This window comes from Trematosphaeria pertusa, assembly GCF_010094035.1.
Source record: "Trematosphaeria pertusa strain CBS 122368 unplaced genomic scaffold BU26scaffold_20, whole genome shotgun sequence".
NCBI lineage: Eukaryota > Fungi > Ascomycota > Dothideomycetes > Pleosporales > Trematosphaeriaceae > Trematosphaeria > Trematosphaeria pertusa.
In genome coordinates this window covers 162,233-178,143 of record NW_022987231.1, presented here as the reverse complement: position 1 = coordinate 178,143, position 15,911 = coordinate 162,233, and the positions used below count along the sequence as shown (strand labels likewise).

The 15,911-nt window shown below is 55.1% G+C and overlaps 6 protein-coding genes across 6 annotated transcripts; 3 read left to right on the top strand and 3 right to left on the bottom strand.

Moving 5' to 3' along the window:
- Positions 1–284: 284 nt before the first annotated feature.
- On the top strand, positions 285–2,033 carry BU26DRAFT_570949 (uncharacterized protein; the record flags this gene model as incomplete). The annotated part of the gene is made up of 1 exon (XM_033834084.1): positions 285–2,033. One exon carries the CDS (start codon positions 285–287, stop codon positions 2,031–2,033), a length of 1,749 nt encoding a protein of 582 aa, XP_033677267.1.
- A 1,989-nt stretch (positions 2,034–4,022) lies between these two features.
- BU26DRAFT_439036 (26S proteasome regulatory subunit RPN7) lies at positions 4,023–5,580 on the bottom strand (the record flags this gene model as incomplete). Its single annotated transcript, XM_033824326.1, has 3 exons — positions 4,023–4,215; positions 4,266–5,074; positions 5,125–5,580. 3 exons carry the CDS (start codon positions 5,578–5,580, stop codon positions 4,023–4,025), a joined length of 1,458 nt encoding a protein of 485 aa, XP_033677266.1.
- Positions 5,581–5,759: 179 nt separating this feature from the next.
- On the top strand, positions 5,760–7,577 carry BU26DRAFT_157661 (mRNA capping enzyme, large subunit). The gene has a single exon (XM_033820084.1). It carries the CDS (start codon positions 5,910–5,912, stop codon positions 7,308–7,310), a length of 1,401 nt encoding a protein of 466 aa, XP_033677265.1. The 5' UTR covers positions 5,760–5,909; the 3' UTR covers positions 7,311–7,577.
- Positions 7,578–7,835: 258 nt separating this feature from the next.
- BU26DRAFT_570946 (peroxisomal biogenesis factor 11) lies at positions 7,836–8,696 on the top strand (the record flags this gene model as incomplete). Its single annotated transcript, XM_033834083.1, has 3 exons — positions 7,836–7,902; positions 7,962–8,245; positions 8,343–8,696. 3 exons carry the CDS (start codon positions 7,836–7,838, stop codon positions 8,694–8,696), a joined length of 705 nt encoding a protein of 234 aa, XP_033677264.1.
- Positions 8,697–9,011: 315 nt separating this feature from the next.
- Positions 9,012–10,995, bottom strand: BU26DRAFT_494734 (uncharacterized protein). Its single transcript, XM_033826197.1, has 6 exons — positions 10,664–10,995; positions 10,519–10,611; positions 10,434–10,470; positions 10,310–10,377; positions 9,856–10,259; positions 9,012–9,805 (listed from the first exon to the last, which is right to left on the bottom strand). The coding sequence occupies exons 1-6, from the start codon at positions 10,742–10,744 to the stop codon at positions 9,082–9,084; spliced, it is 1,407 nt and encodes a 468-aa protein (XP_033677263.1). The 5' UTR covers positions 10,745–10,995; the 3' UTR covers positions 9,012–9,081.
- Positions 10,996–13,262: 2,267 nt separating this feature from the next.
- On the bottom strand, positions 13,263–15,336 carry BU26DRAFT_524435 (MFS general substrate transporter). The gene is made up of 5 exons (XM_033830287.1): positions 15,025–15,336; positions 14,656–14,938; positions 14,450–14,601; positions 13,810–14,396; positions 13,263–13,757 (listed from the first exon to the last, which is right to left on the bottom strand). Exons 1-5 carry the CDS (start codon positions 15,181–15,183, stop codon positions 13,436–13,438), a joined length of 1,503 nt encoding a protein of 500 aa, XP_033677262.1. The 5' UTR covers positions 15,184–15,336; the 3' UTR covers positions 13,263–13,435.
- Positions 15,337–15,911: the final 575 nt, after the last annotated feature.

The following is a 15,911-nucleotide window of genomic DNA, read 5'->3' as shown; positions in this document are numbered from 1 at the left end:
AATATTATCCAATACGTCTCTAAGGTTCTCTTCCAAGCCCGCCGGTGTCGATGTTCTCCATTCGAGTAGTACGTCGAATGTCAGTCCGTCATTCCGCGTGCACACGCCCATGCAGCGTCCGCCCGAATCCTCTGGCGGCTTGCAGTAGACGGCAGTGCCGCACACTCCAGGCAGCCGCGGCGCGTCGGAATATTTATCCGTCTTGCACCATCACCAACTTTTGCATCTTCCAAATCGCCAGCAACGAATCTCTGCATCACAATTCCACTTCGGCCCTCGCCTCCATGGCTCCGAGCACACGTGCACGGCGTCGAGCCGACATCACCACGCCGCAACCCTCAACCGCGACCTGTGGTGATCCTGTGACCCCACCGCCCGACACCGACGACGGCAGCGACGGCCGCAAGTCTCGCCATGTCGACCGCGAGCTTGACAGGGCTGGCCATCCCAAAGACCACAGACTATGGACGCCAGAACCGGAGCCGTACGATGACGAGAAATACGCGGCTTGGGGTCAGAAGCATTATGGTGCTGACTGGCACGAGCGACGAAAGACTATGCTCGAGGAAAGGAATATATACAAGCTCAAACACAATGATTTCGTCTACCTAAAACGCCAGAGAGCTCTAAGGCAGGTGGAGCGTGAAAGGGAGAAGGGGAAGCTGGCCGAAAAAGGAAAGACTTGGTCTGAACTCATGATTTGGGCTCGGAAGCATTACGGCGATGACTGGTACGAGCAACGGGAGGCTCTGCTCCGGGGAGAGGATAGATCGAAACGATACAAACGCCGGGAAATTTTGAGGCAGATGGAACGGGAAAGGGACACGGAGAAGCTGACCGAAGGGAAAACGTGGCACAAGGTCATGGCATCGCCTGCTAGCCCGTCAAATGCTCTGCCACCGGTCGAGACCGGTATCGACATTGAGTCCTCGCCATCTAACAGTAGCGAGGATAGTGACAGTAGCGGATACAGTACGTACCCACCTACCGACGATGAGCCCCGCCAAGTGACGCCAGGGCCGGATGACCGATGGGAACGGTTAGAGTGGATAGCACTTCGAAATGACTGGACTAAGAAGCGGTATCAAGAAGAGAAGCTTGAAATCGCAGACGACCTGAAATCGCAACGTGAAGATGAAGCATGCAAAAGACGAGAGCTGGAAGAGGTGGAAGCAATAAGGCAGCTTCAATGGACGGACCATGGGGAGTACGATCGTCAGATGAGGCATCACAATCTACGAATCGAGGGTTATACCCAAGAGCGGATCGAGGAGATGGATCGAGAAGCCGCCGCAAGGTGGGAACGGCGACAAAGGGAGCCGCCACCAGCGAGATCTAGCCTTTTCGGTCGGCCAATTACCCAAGGGGAAAGGGACGCAAGCGCTGCTAGGCTCCGAGAGGATCGCGTTAAACTTGCTCGTCTCGTAGCCCAGCACGAACGAGAGCTGGTGACGGAACCTGGCGCCACAGCCGACGCTCCCGTTTCTGAGAGTGTAGGAGCGTCGCAACCTCAAACATCACTATTTCAACCAACGGAGGACATTTCTCGAAAAACACGTGGCGGTCGAATCACGAAGAATGCAATACAGAACCAAAGCGGTACCCGCAAAAACATTCGATCCCGACGGCCTGCACCGACATCTGCAGAAGCCCTAATACCCGATCGTCAGCCAAAACGATTCAAAGAAATGCCTGCTACACTAGACGAGCCGGTTGACAGTCCTACACCAGCACAACGCCAGCCGCGCAGAAGACAGTGCAAGGCATATGAGGAAAAGCGGACAAGTCGAAGGCTCGCCGGACAGTCGCCAGAGTTTGGCATGCTGCTGGGACGAGGCGAAGCGCCGCCACACTACGAAGCAACCTTACAACAGCCGTCGGATATACGCAAAACGAGCAGATCAGGCAAGCGCAGAAGTACGTTGTCGGCGGGGCCAACCGTCAAGGGCGCGAAGCCTCAAGGGGTTTTGAGGTCTAGGCAAGCAAAAACAAGTCGCCCAAAGAGCAGAAAAGGCCCCCTAAGCGCTGGATGACCGCTTCCTTCAGTGGCTGATCCGCTGTTACCTGATTCCTCTATACCCACGACTAGCGTTAGTCGTATAACCAACTCCGTTTGGACCAGCCCCATGATGACCTGACTACTCCAGGCTCTCCTTCCCCGAGCGCACTGCCCCAGCCAGCTCCGGCTGGAGGTATTATGCTTTGAATGAGAACACCTTCAAGCGTTCGATAACGTTTAGTCACATCTTCATTCAGCTACATTACCAAAGAGAGGAACCTCCGTACCTGTCGGAGAAGCACGCTAACCTACACCAATGTAAGAGCGCATCAAATCATCGAACGCCGTAGACCGCAGGCTGCCGATGCGGAGCTGGTTCAACCAGGGATCAGTGGCCCAGAGGATAGTTACGTCGATAGCTTAGTTATTAACCATTCTTTACACCAAGCTCTGTCCCCAAAGCAACGAAAGGTTTGACGTAAGACCTGGTGTCTTCAATAGGAAGCGCAAAGTAGGCGAGTTCATGTTAACGCATGATCGGCAAGCCGAACTTTCTCATCCTGCTCAGTTCACCTAGATACCATTCTTACCGGCCTAGACGCACGGTCTGAGGGTGACCATGCGCGATACCCATTGAATGCGGCTCCGAAATAAAGCCACTCTGCGGCGTGCCTTCCAGCTATCTGGGAAATGCATTCTTTACCCTTTATTTGTAGTCGAGCTTTGAACAAGTAGTTTCATTCTTATAATCTTATCGCTTTTCCCGAAGTGCTACGAGCTCGGGGTCGTTCCGCAGCTCCGACCGCCGTTGGTTAGTATGCCTTGTTGAACATCGTAGAAGAATAGTTTATTAGGTATATTGTGCTTCTATGTAATACGGAGCACATTACGGGCTTCTAGAATAACAAGGTTAACGATCTGTTGTATATTCGTAAAGCCGTCTTGGAGTGCATTTCGGCCTTTGCTGGTGCGACACGGTACAGAATGTAGGTAGCCCCTTAAGACGAAACGTGAATTTCTTCGTGTAACGGTTTAGTAGTCATATAAAGGGGAGTTCCTTCTACAGCATAACGTACGGCGTTCTCTCCTTATTCTTGTTTTTGACGTGCTCTAAGTCCACGTTGGCCACTAGCGTGCGCCGGCTAGAATCTTCGACACAGCAAACCTTCGTGATTTCGATGTCCTTCAAAGGGTACGAGGAGCACAGCTCCAGGTCTTGTAGCAGCAGCCGCGCTGAGAAGGAGAAGAATCGTCGAGGACCATGCCATTTTATAACCGCACGTTAGAATTGATTTATACCGTTTGACAGACATAAGCCCATCTTGGGAAGTATCCAACAATGTGATCGAAGACGCCAATCACTTCCCTCCCTGAGCCTTACCTCCTTTTGCTGCGGCGGCGTCGACCTAACGTGCCCTGCTTCTCGAGCCGCTTCTCCCGGACCTTTGCTCCGTACTCCTCATTCACCAACTCCTCGGCCCGCTCAAGCGGCGCTCCATGGAGGCTGCTCACTAGCTAGTGCCATTGTTGGTTTCCATAGCAGCTTACAACTCAAAGACCCGTCCTCTTCCAAGTTGACGCCGTTAATATCCACAACTTCCCAATCGTTGCCGTGGCAGTAACGGGGAAGTCGCAAAATGGGAAGCGGAGCATTCTCGAGCGGCACGTGAGGCCCTACAGGCGGGCCAGACCGTTTCCAAAAAGTCGTACGGTCAGGATCGCGGACAGACTGGCTGCGCTTTTTCCGCCCCTCCAGATTTTTGTTTCATCGAGCCCTCGCCAAAGGTCTTCTCATGCACGGGGTTCAGGTTTAGACGCGAGCTTTGGCCTTCAAAATCGAAGCAGGCGTCACACAGCATGTCGAGCCGACTGTTGGCGGCTGAGTGAATTACGCGGTGGCAGGGATCGTGGGTGGATGATGGCTTCTGCGGCTTGCCTCATGTTCGAGGGGGTTTCCGCCGAACGCATCTAATTATGTAGTCTACAGAGCTCCGGCGTGCTGCCCAAACGACCCTCGCGCCGTTCACCCACGCTCACTTCCCCGTAACCTGACCGCCTGGCCGTACTTCTGCAGCTTAGTGATCAACTGGTCGCCCTGCTTGACCACATCCGCGTATTGCTTGTTCTTGTCGTCCGGCCGGTTCGTCTCGATGATGCCCTTGACGCGGTCGATGGTGCAGGGTATCCGGTCGGCAGCGATGAACTTGGCGAGGTCCCTACGAACGTCAGAATGATTTGACAAGCACGGCGCACAATGTGTACTTACTTGTCGAGGAAGCCGACGGAGACGCCGAAGTCATTGGCCATGCTCTGGAGTCCGACGACACGGTACGATTGCAGAAGCTGTTGGTAGCCTCGCAGCCGCATCTCGCGCACATACCAGCTCTTGTGCTCGTAGAGGTAGCGATCCTGGCTGAGGAAGTTCACCTCAACTTCGGCCAGAGCTCCAAAGAAGTTCTTGTAGTCACCCTCGTACAGGCTCTTAACCAGCTTCGCAAGTGGTGAGAAGTCAAACGAGACCGCCTCGTCTTGCTGTACACCCAGCGTTGTCAGGTTCACAGCAGTCGGCACCGGCGTTGCTGTAGACCCTGAAGCATCGGCCATCTCCTCATCTCCTGCCGCAGGTCCAGCTGAAGTTTGTCCGGTTATCGCCGAAAGCTTGTCCTCCGAGCTACCGACGATAGCCTTGATCTCCGGTGCATCGACGACCTTTGACTTGAAGTCGACCCGCTTGAGCGCCACAGAGCCCGCCAGGATCGCGTAGATGACCAGTGATGAGTAACTGCATAGCTCGTAGCTGGTGAAGGTGGACAAGCTGTCGAGCAGAAGAGGAGCGGCTTGGGCATACGAGCGCACCGTGAGCAGGTGTAGACCCTGATACGCCTTGAGACGGTTGCGGCGATCCCAGTCGCCGCCACTCTCTACCAGACCGCTCGCCCGCTCAATCGTCTTCTTGACGAGAATCTTGTCACCAAAGAAGAGCCCAATCCGTATTATGGCGAGGACGAGGTCAATCTTGGTGCCTAGGATGCCGGTTTTCTCGAAGATGACCTCGTAGCTCGAGATAGCTTTCTCCTGCGACACGATCAGTCTAATCACCTATATGCATGCTGTAGTCGACCCACCTTGTCCCCAATGCGGTTGTAGAGTTCTGCCCTCTTTCCCCGCGCGGCCTGTATCTCTGTCTCGCCGGCTTTCTCCTCTGCCTCGTCCTCCTCCTTCTGTATGGCCTCGAGCTCCTTCTCGTTCTCGGCCTTCAGACTCTCGTACAACTGCTCGTCCCAGGCCAGAGGAACATCTAATGTTGGGATCTTGGTGGCAAGCATCGTTGCGGCGCTCGACGACGGTCTTCGGTGGCTGGTGGGCTGCTGTGCGGTGCCCTCGCCGGGTGTGTTCAATACACCCTCTGCCGGATGCGCAAGGTACCGGTAGAGCGGCGCCATTTTGTGCTCCTGGATGGCATCTTGAACCGATTTGAGGGAAGCTTGTTTGGTCGATTTTGAAGATGCGGGATTCGTGAGCTGGAAGATGTGCTGTGCTAGCTGGAGATTTGGGTACTTTGCGAATTGCGGGTCACCCATGTTGAGAAATGGAGCGGTTGAGGCGGAGTGTTGAGGTGGAGTGTAAGGAAGAGGAGCTGTACGCAGGATAGTTGGAGATGTGAGGCTCTGAAGCTCCGACACGGAAGCCGTGATGATGCGGCGGCTAAACTTCGGGAGGAGCGATCATCCTCGTCCGAGCTCCTTCGCCCTCTTTCACACTCACTTTTGTTCTTTCACTTCCAAACAACAATAAGACCTGAAGTTTATATTATAGCCGTCTAGACCTCACGCTTCAGCTGGTAGATCAAGAGAGCCCTCGCAGACCCGGACAGCACGTAGCCTCTCAACACTCGATCACGATATCCGCAATGGCAGGCACCGCGCAGCCTGAGCAGGCCAGAAAGCGCGCCCGTTCGCCCTCGAGATCTCCATCGCGATCACCGCCCCGGCAGCGCAAGCGACCCGGTGTTGGTTCGCGTGTTACGGCCGCCGACCGGGAAGCTGCCCGCCAACGTCAGCTTCAGAGAGAGCACGAAGCCGAAAAGAAAGCACAACAGGAAGCAGCCTCAAGAGGCGTGCACGATGTGGTCAAACAGCATTACAACATGGTTCCTGAGCGAGGCCGAGAGTGGAGAGTCACAGACAGTAAGATCAAGGGACTGCGGAGCTTCAACAACTGGGTCAAGTCATCGACAATCCAGAAGTTCATCGGCGACGAACGAAATCTCAAGGTTATGGATATTGGGTGCGGCAAAGGCGGCGACTTGCAGAAGTGGCAGGCGTCGAGGAAACTTGCGCTGTACGTTGGTGCGGATCCCGCAGACGTCTCGATCAAGCAAGCGAGGGAGCGCTACGAGCAGATGCGCAAGAGGTCAAAGGGCCGCGTCTTCCACGCCGAATTCTTCACCAAAGACTGTTTCGGTGAGCGGCTAGATGAGATACCTATTGTGAAGGATGTCGGCTTTGATCCCGGGGTTGGGCCAGGAAACGCAATGAGCCAGCGATGGGGCGGCGGCGGATTCGACATTGTCACCATGATGTTCTGCATGCACTATGCATTTGAGAACGAAGAGAAGGCGCGGGGCATGTTGCGGAACGTATCCGGAGCGTTGAAGAGGGGCGGCCGGTTCATCGGATGCATCCCCAATTCGGACGTCCTGTCGGCAAAGGTCATCGAGCATCACAAGGCCGCGGGCACTGCCGTCAGCAATACGAACGGAGTAGCGGAGGAGGAAGATGATCGGCCCACCTTCGCGAGCGACGATGAAGATGACTGGGATCCGGAGAAAAGCTTGGACAGTCCCAAGCCTAAGGAGCCTGAGGCGGATGGAGAGAAACGGGAAGGCCAGGAGAAGGGGAAAGAGAAGGAGGACGAAGCGAAGGAAGACGGACAGGTCGAGGACGAAGGCTTCGAATGGGGTAATACTATCTACAGGGTTAAGTTCCCTGGGAAGACGCCCGCCGATGGCACATTCCGGCCACCGTTTGGCTGGAAGTACTTCTACTTCCTCGAAGAAGCCGTCGAAGAAGTCCCCGAATACGTCGTTCCGTGGGAAGCATTCCGTGCTCTTGCGGAAGACTACAACCTCGAACTGCAGTATCGGAAACCGTTCAGGGAGGTCTGGGACGAGCAAAAGGACGATCCCGAGCTAGGGCCGCTCAGCGAGAGGATGGGTGTACGAGATCGCGCAACCGGACGGCTACTCACTAGGGAGGAGGAACTGGATGCGGCCGACTTCTACCACACGTTTTGCTTCTATAAGGTCTAGCATCTACATGATTTGGGTTCTGGCGTCTTATATACCGGATGTGGGGCCTCTGGCTAGATGGGCCCTCCAAAAGTGGAAATATCCCCCATGCATCGATATCTAGCCTTGCAGAGGCTCAGGGAACGCGCAATGGTAGCTGAGACATCTCATGATATGTGATATTCAGCTTCAACAAATGCATTCTGTCCTTTCACATATTTAGCACAACCGGCCTGTGAATCTCGTGACGCGCATTGTCCATTGTCGCCTTTGCCGAGGTCGTCGCGCGGCATCCATCCAGTCAACCCCGGCTTTCAGCAGCCCTCAACCCCAAAATCACAAGCTTCCCCGGACCGGTTCCGCACGCCAACCTCGACTCGACTCCTCGACTTTCCCTCCGCTACTCTACTCTACTCCTCTTCGCGACGCACACGACTTCTCCTTTCCGATATACTCTGGGCTGCTCGCAATTGGAGTGACGCTCTGGATCAATCACCCTCGCGCCTCATACTCAGTCTTGCATTTGGCGACAGCGAAGCAGACAGGATGGTCGCCGACGCGCTGATTTACCACCCCACGGTGTCGCATTACTTGAAGTTTGTCGCGACCACGGGTACGTCTCCCTATCCCTCCCTCCGTTCCCCCTCAACCTCCGCTAACCCCCCGCTCCAGTCGGCCGCGACAAAGTGCTCCGCACTTTACAATACTTCTCGCGCTTCCTCGCCTGGTACCTGTACCGCACGAACCACCCGCAGTCGACGATCGCGCCCTTCGAGACGACCAAGAAGCAGTTCGGCGTCACGCGCAAGCTGCTGCGCGTGGGCAAGTTCGTCGAGCACTTCAAGGCCGCGGCGATTGCGAGCGATGCGAAGAGCATGGATCCGGTGCTGCGGTATGCGGCGATTGGACGGCAGTTGGGGTATGCGGGGTATATGGTGCTAGATAATGCTACGGTGGTGAGTGTGCTTTTGCCTGCACTGTGCTCTAGCGAAGGAGGAGACGGAGGAAATGGTTAGCATTTCGAGACTCAGGTGCTGATAAACGTCCACGCAGCTCGACGCCACTTCGATCCGCAAATTCCCCGCCTCGCAGCGCCTGCTGCGCGAAGCCTACCGCGCGTGGTTCGCCGGCATAACCTGCAGCATCGTGTCCTCGCTGTACGCGCTGTACCGGCTGCGCGAGCGGACGGCGCGCCTCAGCGAGAAGGACGGCGAGGGCGTCGTCGAGAAGAAGAAGGCGCAGCGCGAGGCCACCGCCGTCAAGATCCAGCTCGTCAGCGACTTGTGCGATATCACGATCCCCAGCGCCGCGCTCGGCTGGGTCGCGTTTGATGATGGGTTTGTTGGGCTGGCGGGGACGGTGAGTAGTTTGCTGGGGGTTTATACGCAGTGGAAGAAGACGGCGTAGGTGGGATGGGAGGGGATGGGGGAAGGGGAGGGAATTCGCCTTGGCGGTTATAGGGAGTATGTTTGTAGGTTGCTCATATTTTTGGGTTAGCTGTCTGTGGTCACGGCCAGAGGCTTGCGAGGGTAGTGAGTGAGAGGCTTGTACTAGACCGTCTTCTTTTCCATACCTAGGTATGCTTTCCTCGTAAATACAATATCCTCGTCCCTGGCGTTCATCATCAGTATTATCTCGAATCAATCCATCTTACCCAGAACTAGAGCCTGCGTTGAACTGGAGAACCTTTCTTTTCATTTCATCCCAGTAAACAGACGATGTCCAAATGTGCCATGAAGCGACCATTGTATAAGCTTTAATGTACGGGTATCATACCACCCCACCCCACTGCTTATTTCTCTAGCGCCCTAATATGATCATACGGAATCTCCGCCCTTTCCACCGTCGTCGTATACGTAGGTCCTCTTCCCGCTCCCGTCGCTCCCCTGTCAAAATCCGGCACCGCCCAATTCTGCATGTACTTATCCTGGTAATGCGTCACACTGTGGTTCCGACTATGCTCCAACGGCCCGCGCGCATCGGGCGGCGACGCAGAAGAAAAGGAGTTGTTGGACGTCTGGTGGGACAGCTTGAGGTTGCGCTGCGAGTCTTCGGAGGCGCGGCCGGGCCCGCGAATCGATGTAATAGAGACCTGGTGTCCGTGGCGTTGGCGCGAGGTTGAACGTGTGCGGCGTGGGCTTTTGCGCGTGAAATTGTCTTCGTCGAGTTTGCCTGTTATGATGCTCATTCTGCTCGTCCGTCCGTCGGTGTCCATGTCCAGGTCCGGGATGCCGGTGAAGCCGGCGGTGCCGCTGCCTTGCTCTGCGAGGGCGATGTTCTCGCTGCGGCGCTCGGTGCGGATTTCGACTTCGTTGACGATGAGGATCTTGTTGGCGGCGAGGGAGGTAACGAGAGGCCAGAATATAGGGATTGAGGCGCAAAGGATGGCGACGTTGATCTCGAGCACGGAGAAGATATATACTGTAGGCGTGGCGTAGGTTGGGTCGAAAACAGGAACTGTGCCGACGCGGCGAATAGAGAGGGCAACAACGCGAGCTATTGATAGGGTTACGGCGCTGTGGTGCTTGTTAGCAAGCTGTACAGACCAAGCACGAGAAGCACTCACATCCCACCCATGGAAAAGAGGGTGATAAGACCGATTCTTGTCTTGCCGCTCATCCTTAACTGATAGATAAATGGTATCGGAAGTACCAGCACCAAGATATCCAAAAGCACGTTACTGCAGCTATGTGCGATCCAGCTTGCGAAGAAGACGTCGGGGTCTTTGCTGCCCCAGGCGACGCATTTGCCGTCAAGGTTGAAGTTCCAGTTCTTAGCGACGGGAGTGCAAGAGAATAGCGCGAGCAGAGTGAAGGTTAGCCCCCAAAGGGTTGTGAAGGTAATAAGGGACCAAGTAAGCCGTTGCGCGATGCGGTTTTGCTTCTCAAAGAGCCGGAGATATTGGAAGAGGATTGCGAGCTTGATGAAGGTCGTGCTGGTGGAGTACGTAACGTTAGTGGCCCAAATCATCTGGTAAAGGGTAAGTCGTTGTTCTCGAGTCTTCATGTTATCAATCATACTTTGAAGTATTGCATGACGGTATGTGCATCCAGCGTCCAGAAGTGCTTTCCCAAACCGTCTGAAGGCACTGGAAGTATTAGTTAGCATGTCAACCGGAACGAGTGGTGAAGACAACAAACGTACTCAGACACGTGAGGCTTGATCCAACCGTGGCGGATACCTTAAAGGTGTCAGTGCGAGGAGATAAGCACCACATGGAGCAACTCACGCCAGCCAGAAAGACAAACAGATCGTCCCATCCCCAGAGCCTGTTCTTGAACCGGACATATAGTCGTAGACTGATGGCGGCGCATGCGACTCCCTGGATTATGATGGTTAGGAGGGTTGCTTTTTCACAGTGAGGATCTACTTGCCAGAAATGTTATCGTAACGCCTATGATTGTCTCTGGTCTGTTGGACACAGGCAGTGCCGCGTTATCGGGATGGTCGTCCATGTTCGATTTTCCCTTGGGGGAACTCCGCCGCCTGCAGTCGGGTAGAATGTAGTGACAGCAAGATCAAGGCCAGACGACATCCAGTATTAAGCACAAATAGAAGAGCCGTCCTACATATTCGATCCAAGACCTAAGTTGGAGATCACAGGCTTTCGAAATAGCTGTGTCTCACACAGAATAAGGCGACGGCGCAGGGCAGCAAGGTGGAGCGTTCGAACGGGAGTGCGGAGAATTATAAAATGGGACCTGAGTGTGCTGAGAAGGAACAGTGTGTGAGAAGCGGCCGGGATGTCAAAGTTAGTGTCAGGGCTCCTCGCCTTGCTGCAACACCAAGAACAGGCCGGGCCCATACCTCTGGGTCTTCATAGGCCCGTTGTGCGCGGCCCTGTCGAATTTGTCGTGTTCAGAGCGTTCCTTTGGAGTGCTTTGACCATGGCGGGATGACACCTGCAGATGCCGGGGTCCGAAGGAACAGTTTGCTCGTCAAGGTGCTGACCAGAGGTGTTGTTCGACGCCGTTGACTGTACTTTAGCAGTCATGTGTCCAACTTACTGGTGCTTCTTGTGATCAGCTAGCGATCGGCGTTCCGTTGTCGCAGAGCCTAGAGGTCCCTGCTAGATCGCGTTCAACATGCACGTGGAGGAGTGCCGCGTGGTGAGAACGAAACGCAAGCCAGGTTTACCCATATTCTTGTTGAAACGTGCAGGAACCAGGCCCAGCCTGGAGGATCGTTGCTCGTCTCGGAAGAGCGTGAACATAACCGCGAGTCACAGCCTTGCTGCTTGCGCTCATGGAAAGAAAGCCGACATGACGTTGACGACAAGCTAGGCCTTCTAAGACCTGGAGACCATTTCATCTTTGTGCAGTACTGTACCACCAACGGATTCGGGAAAGGTATGTTGGTGGCACTGCAGCCGTTCCTGATCGCACACCACTATGTTGACCGTGCGATATGAGAAGCCTGTGGGCCTGCTCTGTCGTGGCAAGGGGGATCAGCGGGTTATCCGCAAAGGCGAGATCCAGCATCCCTACTAGCCGTTTGTGAATACGTGATAAAGCCCTGATAAGACCTGGGGGCTGAACGGCCAACTCGAACGCTTGTCCACGGGATTTCTGGTGGATAAAAGGCTGCAGCGCCTCATGTATACGACGGCATGGTCGAGTATGTATGCATTCCATCCTTGAGGAGTGCCATGGCTCAGGTAGTGCTTAGGCGTGCAACCGTGCTGTATGCGCCGAAGTGGCAAGAGGTACAGTACCCTGGGAGTACGTAGCGCGTTAGTCTTTAGCTGCAAATGGCATGGCAATGTAGCCCGCCCACAGACGATCCAGTTAAAAGCGTGGGTTGTATTATATGCCGACGCTTCGGGAATGCATCCTGCGGTCATCAAGAAGCGAAGTCCGTAGGCTAGGCGGGCATCAACGTGTTCGTAAAGCGAGTTCTGACCCGGAAGAGAAGAAGCGTAAAAAGCATGGCGAAAGGCTGGCCCATTGTCATTGGGGGTTAGTCTGGTCGATACGACAGGGAATCCGGCGGAACTCGAAACCTAGCCTTTGAAAACTCTTTGTGAGCAAACTGCATGCAGGTGCAGGATGACGATGACAAGGCAATCCCCCACGAGCGATCCACGGCACGCACGGTACTCCGGCTTGTCGCAGGGCGTATGGGTTGGCGGGTGGCTGGGGTTGCGGAGTGTGGTGTTGTAGTCGGAAGCGGGGACGTGAAAAGCCGGAGTGGAAAGTGCGGCCTGGTGGCGCCTGCGCAAGAACAGCAGGAACACCCCACGACGTCAACACTACTACAAATGCATCCCTTCAGCCAAACAGGGCACCAGTCTTCACCTAATCCCGTTCATATTCCCGCATCTCTAATCCTCATAGGAGGTAATGCTTGTGATATGCAAAGGGTATCTTCGGTGAGCTCTGGCGAGCCTTCCAAAGCCATTGGGTAGGGACCTCATTAATGAACGCTCTGCTAACAATAACTCCAGCACTGTTGTCCGGGCGCTTCTACGGGAAATTTTGCCACGGATATGCATCGTGAGTAGGATCTAGGTCTAGCTACAAGCTTAGCATTCAACCAGCTCCGCAGCCGGCCTTCGTCTAGCTGATAAACTTTCCAAGCCCCTGGAGATCATCAACCCCGCGCATCATCTCAGCCACTGGAACTGGTGGAACCGCCGCTGTCAAAGCTGCTGCTCGAGATAAAGTTTTGGCCTTCCCGTCAACATGGGTCCCTTCCATGATGCACCGAGTGCACTGAAAGTTTTAAGAGGCGGGGAACCTTGAACGCTGGCGCGAAATCAATGCAGCCTTGGAGATGTATTCACACCTCGCTCGACGCGCCGTCTAGACGATGATAGGTCTCTAGCGTTTGAAGCGTGCGCGGAAACCGCGATGATGGAGATCAGGGGCGAAAGCTAGAATGGAACGCCCGGCGGACGACCTTGAGCATGCTGGGGACCATGACCATGCGGTGCTACCGACTGCATACATACCACCCACCGAGAGCGGATACTGGGTTCGCCTTACAGCCTAGGGCTTCAAGAAAGTAATATGGATTGGTATCATGGTACGTATTTCCCCTTGCTTTGCATGTCCATCTCCAGAACGTAGCACGCGTGCTCAGTCTTTTCGCCTCCAGTTCCCCCACGACAAGGATAGTGCTCTTGTATACCAGACTCTCGCGCCCTATTTGGGCTCTACCGCGACGTTCTCATCGCTGCTGCTTGCGCTCACACTTCCCAATCCCAGTTTACTTGTATCGTAACCATGACTGGCTAGGTACTCCCTGAACTTGATATCCTCCTCGTCAATTGTAGACTGCCCGATGTACGGCAGAAGCAGGACCAACGCCGCTGCAAGGAAAGCCAACGCACTCGCGACGAAGAACGGATTGCGGCCCGCTGCGATCTCGTCGTCACCAGCAGCTTTCTGGATAGCGTCGAGCGCGTACGATCCTGAGAAGGCTCCGATCTTGCCCATGGCTGCTGCGATGCCGTAGTATTGTCCGCTGAAGACACGTCAACGATGCTGAAATGGGGTAGAGCTTGGTGTCAACTTACCGAATGCCAGTGGCACAGGTCTTCGAGGCGATGAGACCGATGTTATCACCCGGCCCAAACTCGCCCAGCATCAAAAAGACGCCGTACACAACTACGAAGCCTGCAACGTTCTCAGGCTTATTCAAATATGGGTAGCAGCCCGCCATGATGAACCCAATGATCCCCTGCAGGATCACTCCGATGCACAGCGTCTTCTTCGGGCCCATGCTCTTCAGATCCGCAACGAAGGCTCCCGCGAGGCAACCAGGAATATAAAAGAAGTTGATGAGGATGTTCCACGCCAAGCTCTTCCACAGAGGCGCGTCATCTCCAAGCAGATTGGCCAGGATAGAGGTCGCATAGATGCCGAAGGAATACGCTGAGAAGTCGTAAATGAACCAGATTATGCTAACAATGCTGAGGCGGAACCAGTAATACTTGATGACCAAGAGCCACGGGGTCTTCGTGTGCGCCATTGATTCGCGCTTGTAAGCTTCGGGCTCCTCAAGCTTAACTCGGAGGTAGAGGAGCGAGAGGGGAGGGATCACACCAATACCCAAGCAAATACGCCATGCCGCTCGGAGGTGATTCTCGCCTGTGGCAACAACCTAGATATTTCTCAGTTTTTCTACCCGCATGCCGCTTTCCGCATCTTACTCACCACGATCGTTGCGACGATAGCCGAGATCAAGAAGGCGAGGTCAATCTGCACGTTCGTGAACAGGATGAACCACTTGTTCCGGCTGCCTTCCTTGAGCTCGCCCGTACTTTCAGCGCAGCCTACGCTTCCAGCTGGATATTCTCCACCGATGCCTACACACATCAGCCCTTGCGCTTACACCAGACCACAAATCTCCGATTGCTTACCGATCCCCAAGAAGAAGCGGTACGCGACCAATGCGGCGAGCAGGCCAGTCGGACTCCCGCCTGCCCCGTAGGACCCAGCTCCTAGCGCGGCGAACAAAATAATAATGAGGGTCGACACGAGCAGCGACCACTTTCTCGAGAAATGATCGGACGTGTATCCGAAGAACAGCATGCCCAACACCGTTCCGGCAAATGTGATACTGGACACGTTCGCTTGCGCCGAGGAGTTGACATACGAGTCCGGATAGATGGTCTTGAGCATCGTGTTCACGGGGCCGATAATCTGTCGCCATTGTCAGTTCTGTTGCCGCCTATTATTTTGTCGCCGATGGGAGGACGCGAGCGGCGCGTTTGCGAATCAGTACGAACATTGTTGAGGTAGCCATCGCTGAAGAGTCCGGCGCCGCAGGCAATTACGGGCCAGAGTCTTTCCCAGCGGCCCTTCTCAGTCTGCGCGATGCTGCCTCGCCGCGCAGCTTCAACTTCAGCGGGGTGCTGGGCGTCGGGCGCCTCCAGCTTCTCAGACATTGCGGGGACGGATGACGTCGTGGTTGTTGGGATTCCAAAACTTCCTCTCGAACTACCACAGCGAAAGGATCGCGTCTTCAAATTGGGGCGCAAAAGGGCAAACACCACGCCTAAGTGTTCCACTAGAGCCGACGACACACAAGCAAAAAGAGGTCTCCAAGGTTCGCAGCACGCAGGGTAAATCTCATTATTTATCGCCGCACGGCCCACCTTATCTGCAAGCTAAACCCACACTCCTGGCACACACACCTTCGCTCGCACCAACACGAACACCCGCATCCTGTGATCTCCTTCCCCGACCGTCAGCTTGGCCCGCCAAGCCAGTGAGAAGCAGCCATTCAGGCCACGCGCTCCCGCATGGACCCTCGGAGGGTGTCTGTGGACGTGCAACGGTTCGCCCTGCCCGAAGGCAACACCTGCTTCTTTGAGAACTGGCGGCCGCTCGCTGCTGTCAGCCCAAACATCGCGGGGCGGGCGCGCTGCGGTTGCAGTTACACCGCACCCCGCGATTGCTGGTCACAAGAGATGGTGTGCATAAGATGAAAGCTTCGTCCTGAGAGGATAGAGCTGGCGCCTTCCGCGCGCGAGGGAAGACGAGAGGGAAGAGATTCGTGATGCGGTTACATCAGGCCTCGGGTCGGGGAATCAAGCTTCGCGTCTCGGCGATTGCAAGCATGGAAAGCATCAGTGGCGCCGCCGGCGCGACACTTGTTTCGGCAGTGCGCTGA

What these genes read in the sequence shown, in the direction of transcription:
- BU26DRAFT_157661 (XM_033820084.1), top strand. Translation starts at nt 5,910, where the DNA reads ATGGCAGGCACCGCGCAGCCTGAGCAGGCCAGAAAGCGCGCCCGTTCG.
- BU26DRAFT_494734 (XM_033826197.1), bottom strand. Translation starts at nt 10,744, where the DNA reads ATGGACGACCATCCCGATAACGCGGCACTGCCTGTGTCCAACAGACCA. An exon ending in TGTTTGTCTTTCTGGCTGGC is followed by an intron (nt 10,471 to 10,518) that starts GTGAGTTGCTCC and finishes GACACCTTTAAG; the next exon opens with GTATCCGCCACGGTTGGATC. An exon ending in ATCAAGCCTCACGTGTCTGA is followed by an intron (nt 10,378 to 10,433) that starts GTACGTTTGTTG and finishes TAATACTTCCAG; the next exon opens with TGCCTTCAGACGGTTTGGGA.
- BU26DRAFT_524435 (XM_033830287.1), bottom strand. Translation starts at nt 15,183, where the DNA reads ATGTCTGAGAAGCTGGAGGCGCCCGACGCCCAGCACCCCGCTGAAGTT. An exon ending in GCGATGGCTACCTCAACAAT is followed by an intron (nt 14,939 to 15,024) that starts GTTCGTACTGAT and finishes CAATGGCGACAG; the next exon opens with ATTATCGGCCCCGTGAACAC. An exon ending in CCGCTTCTTCTTGGGGATCG is followed by an intron (nt 14,602 to 14,655) that starts GTAAGCAATCGG and finishes TGATGTGTGTAG; the next exon opens with GCATCGGTGGAGAATATCCA.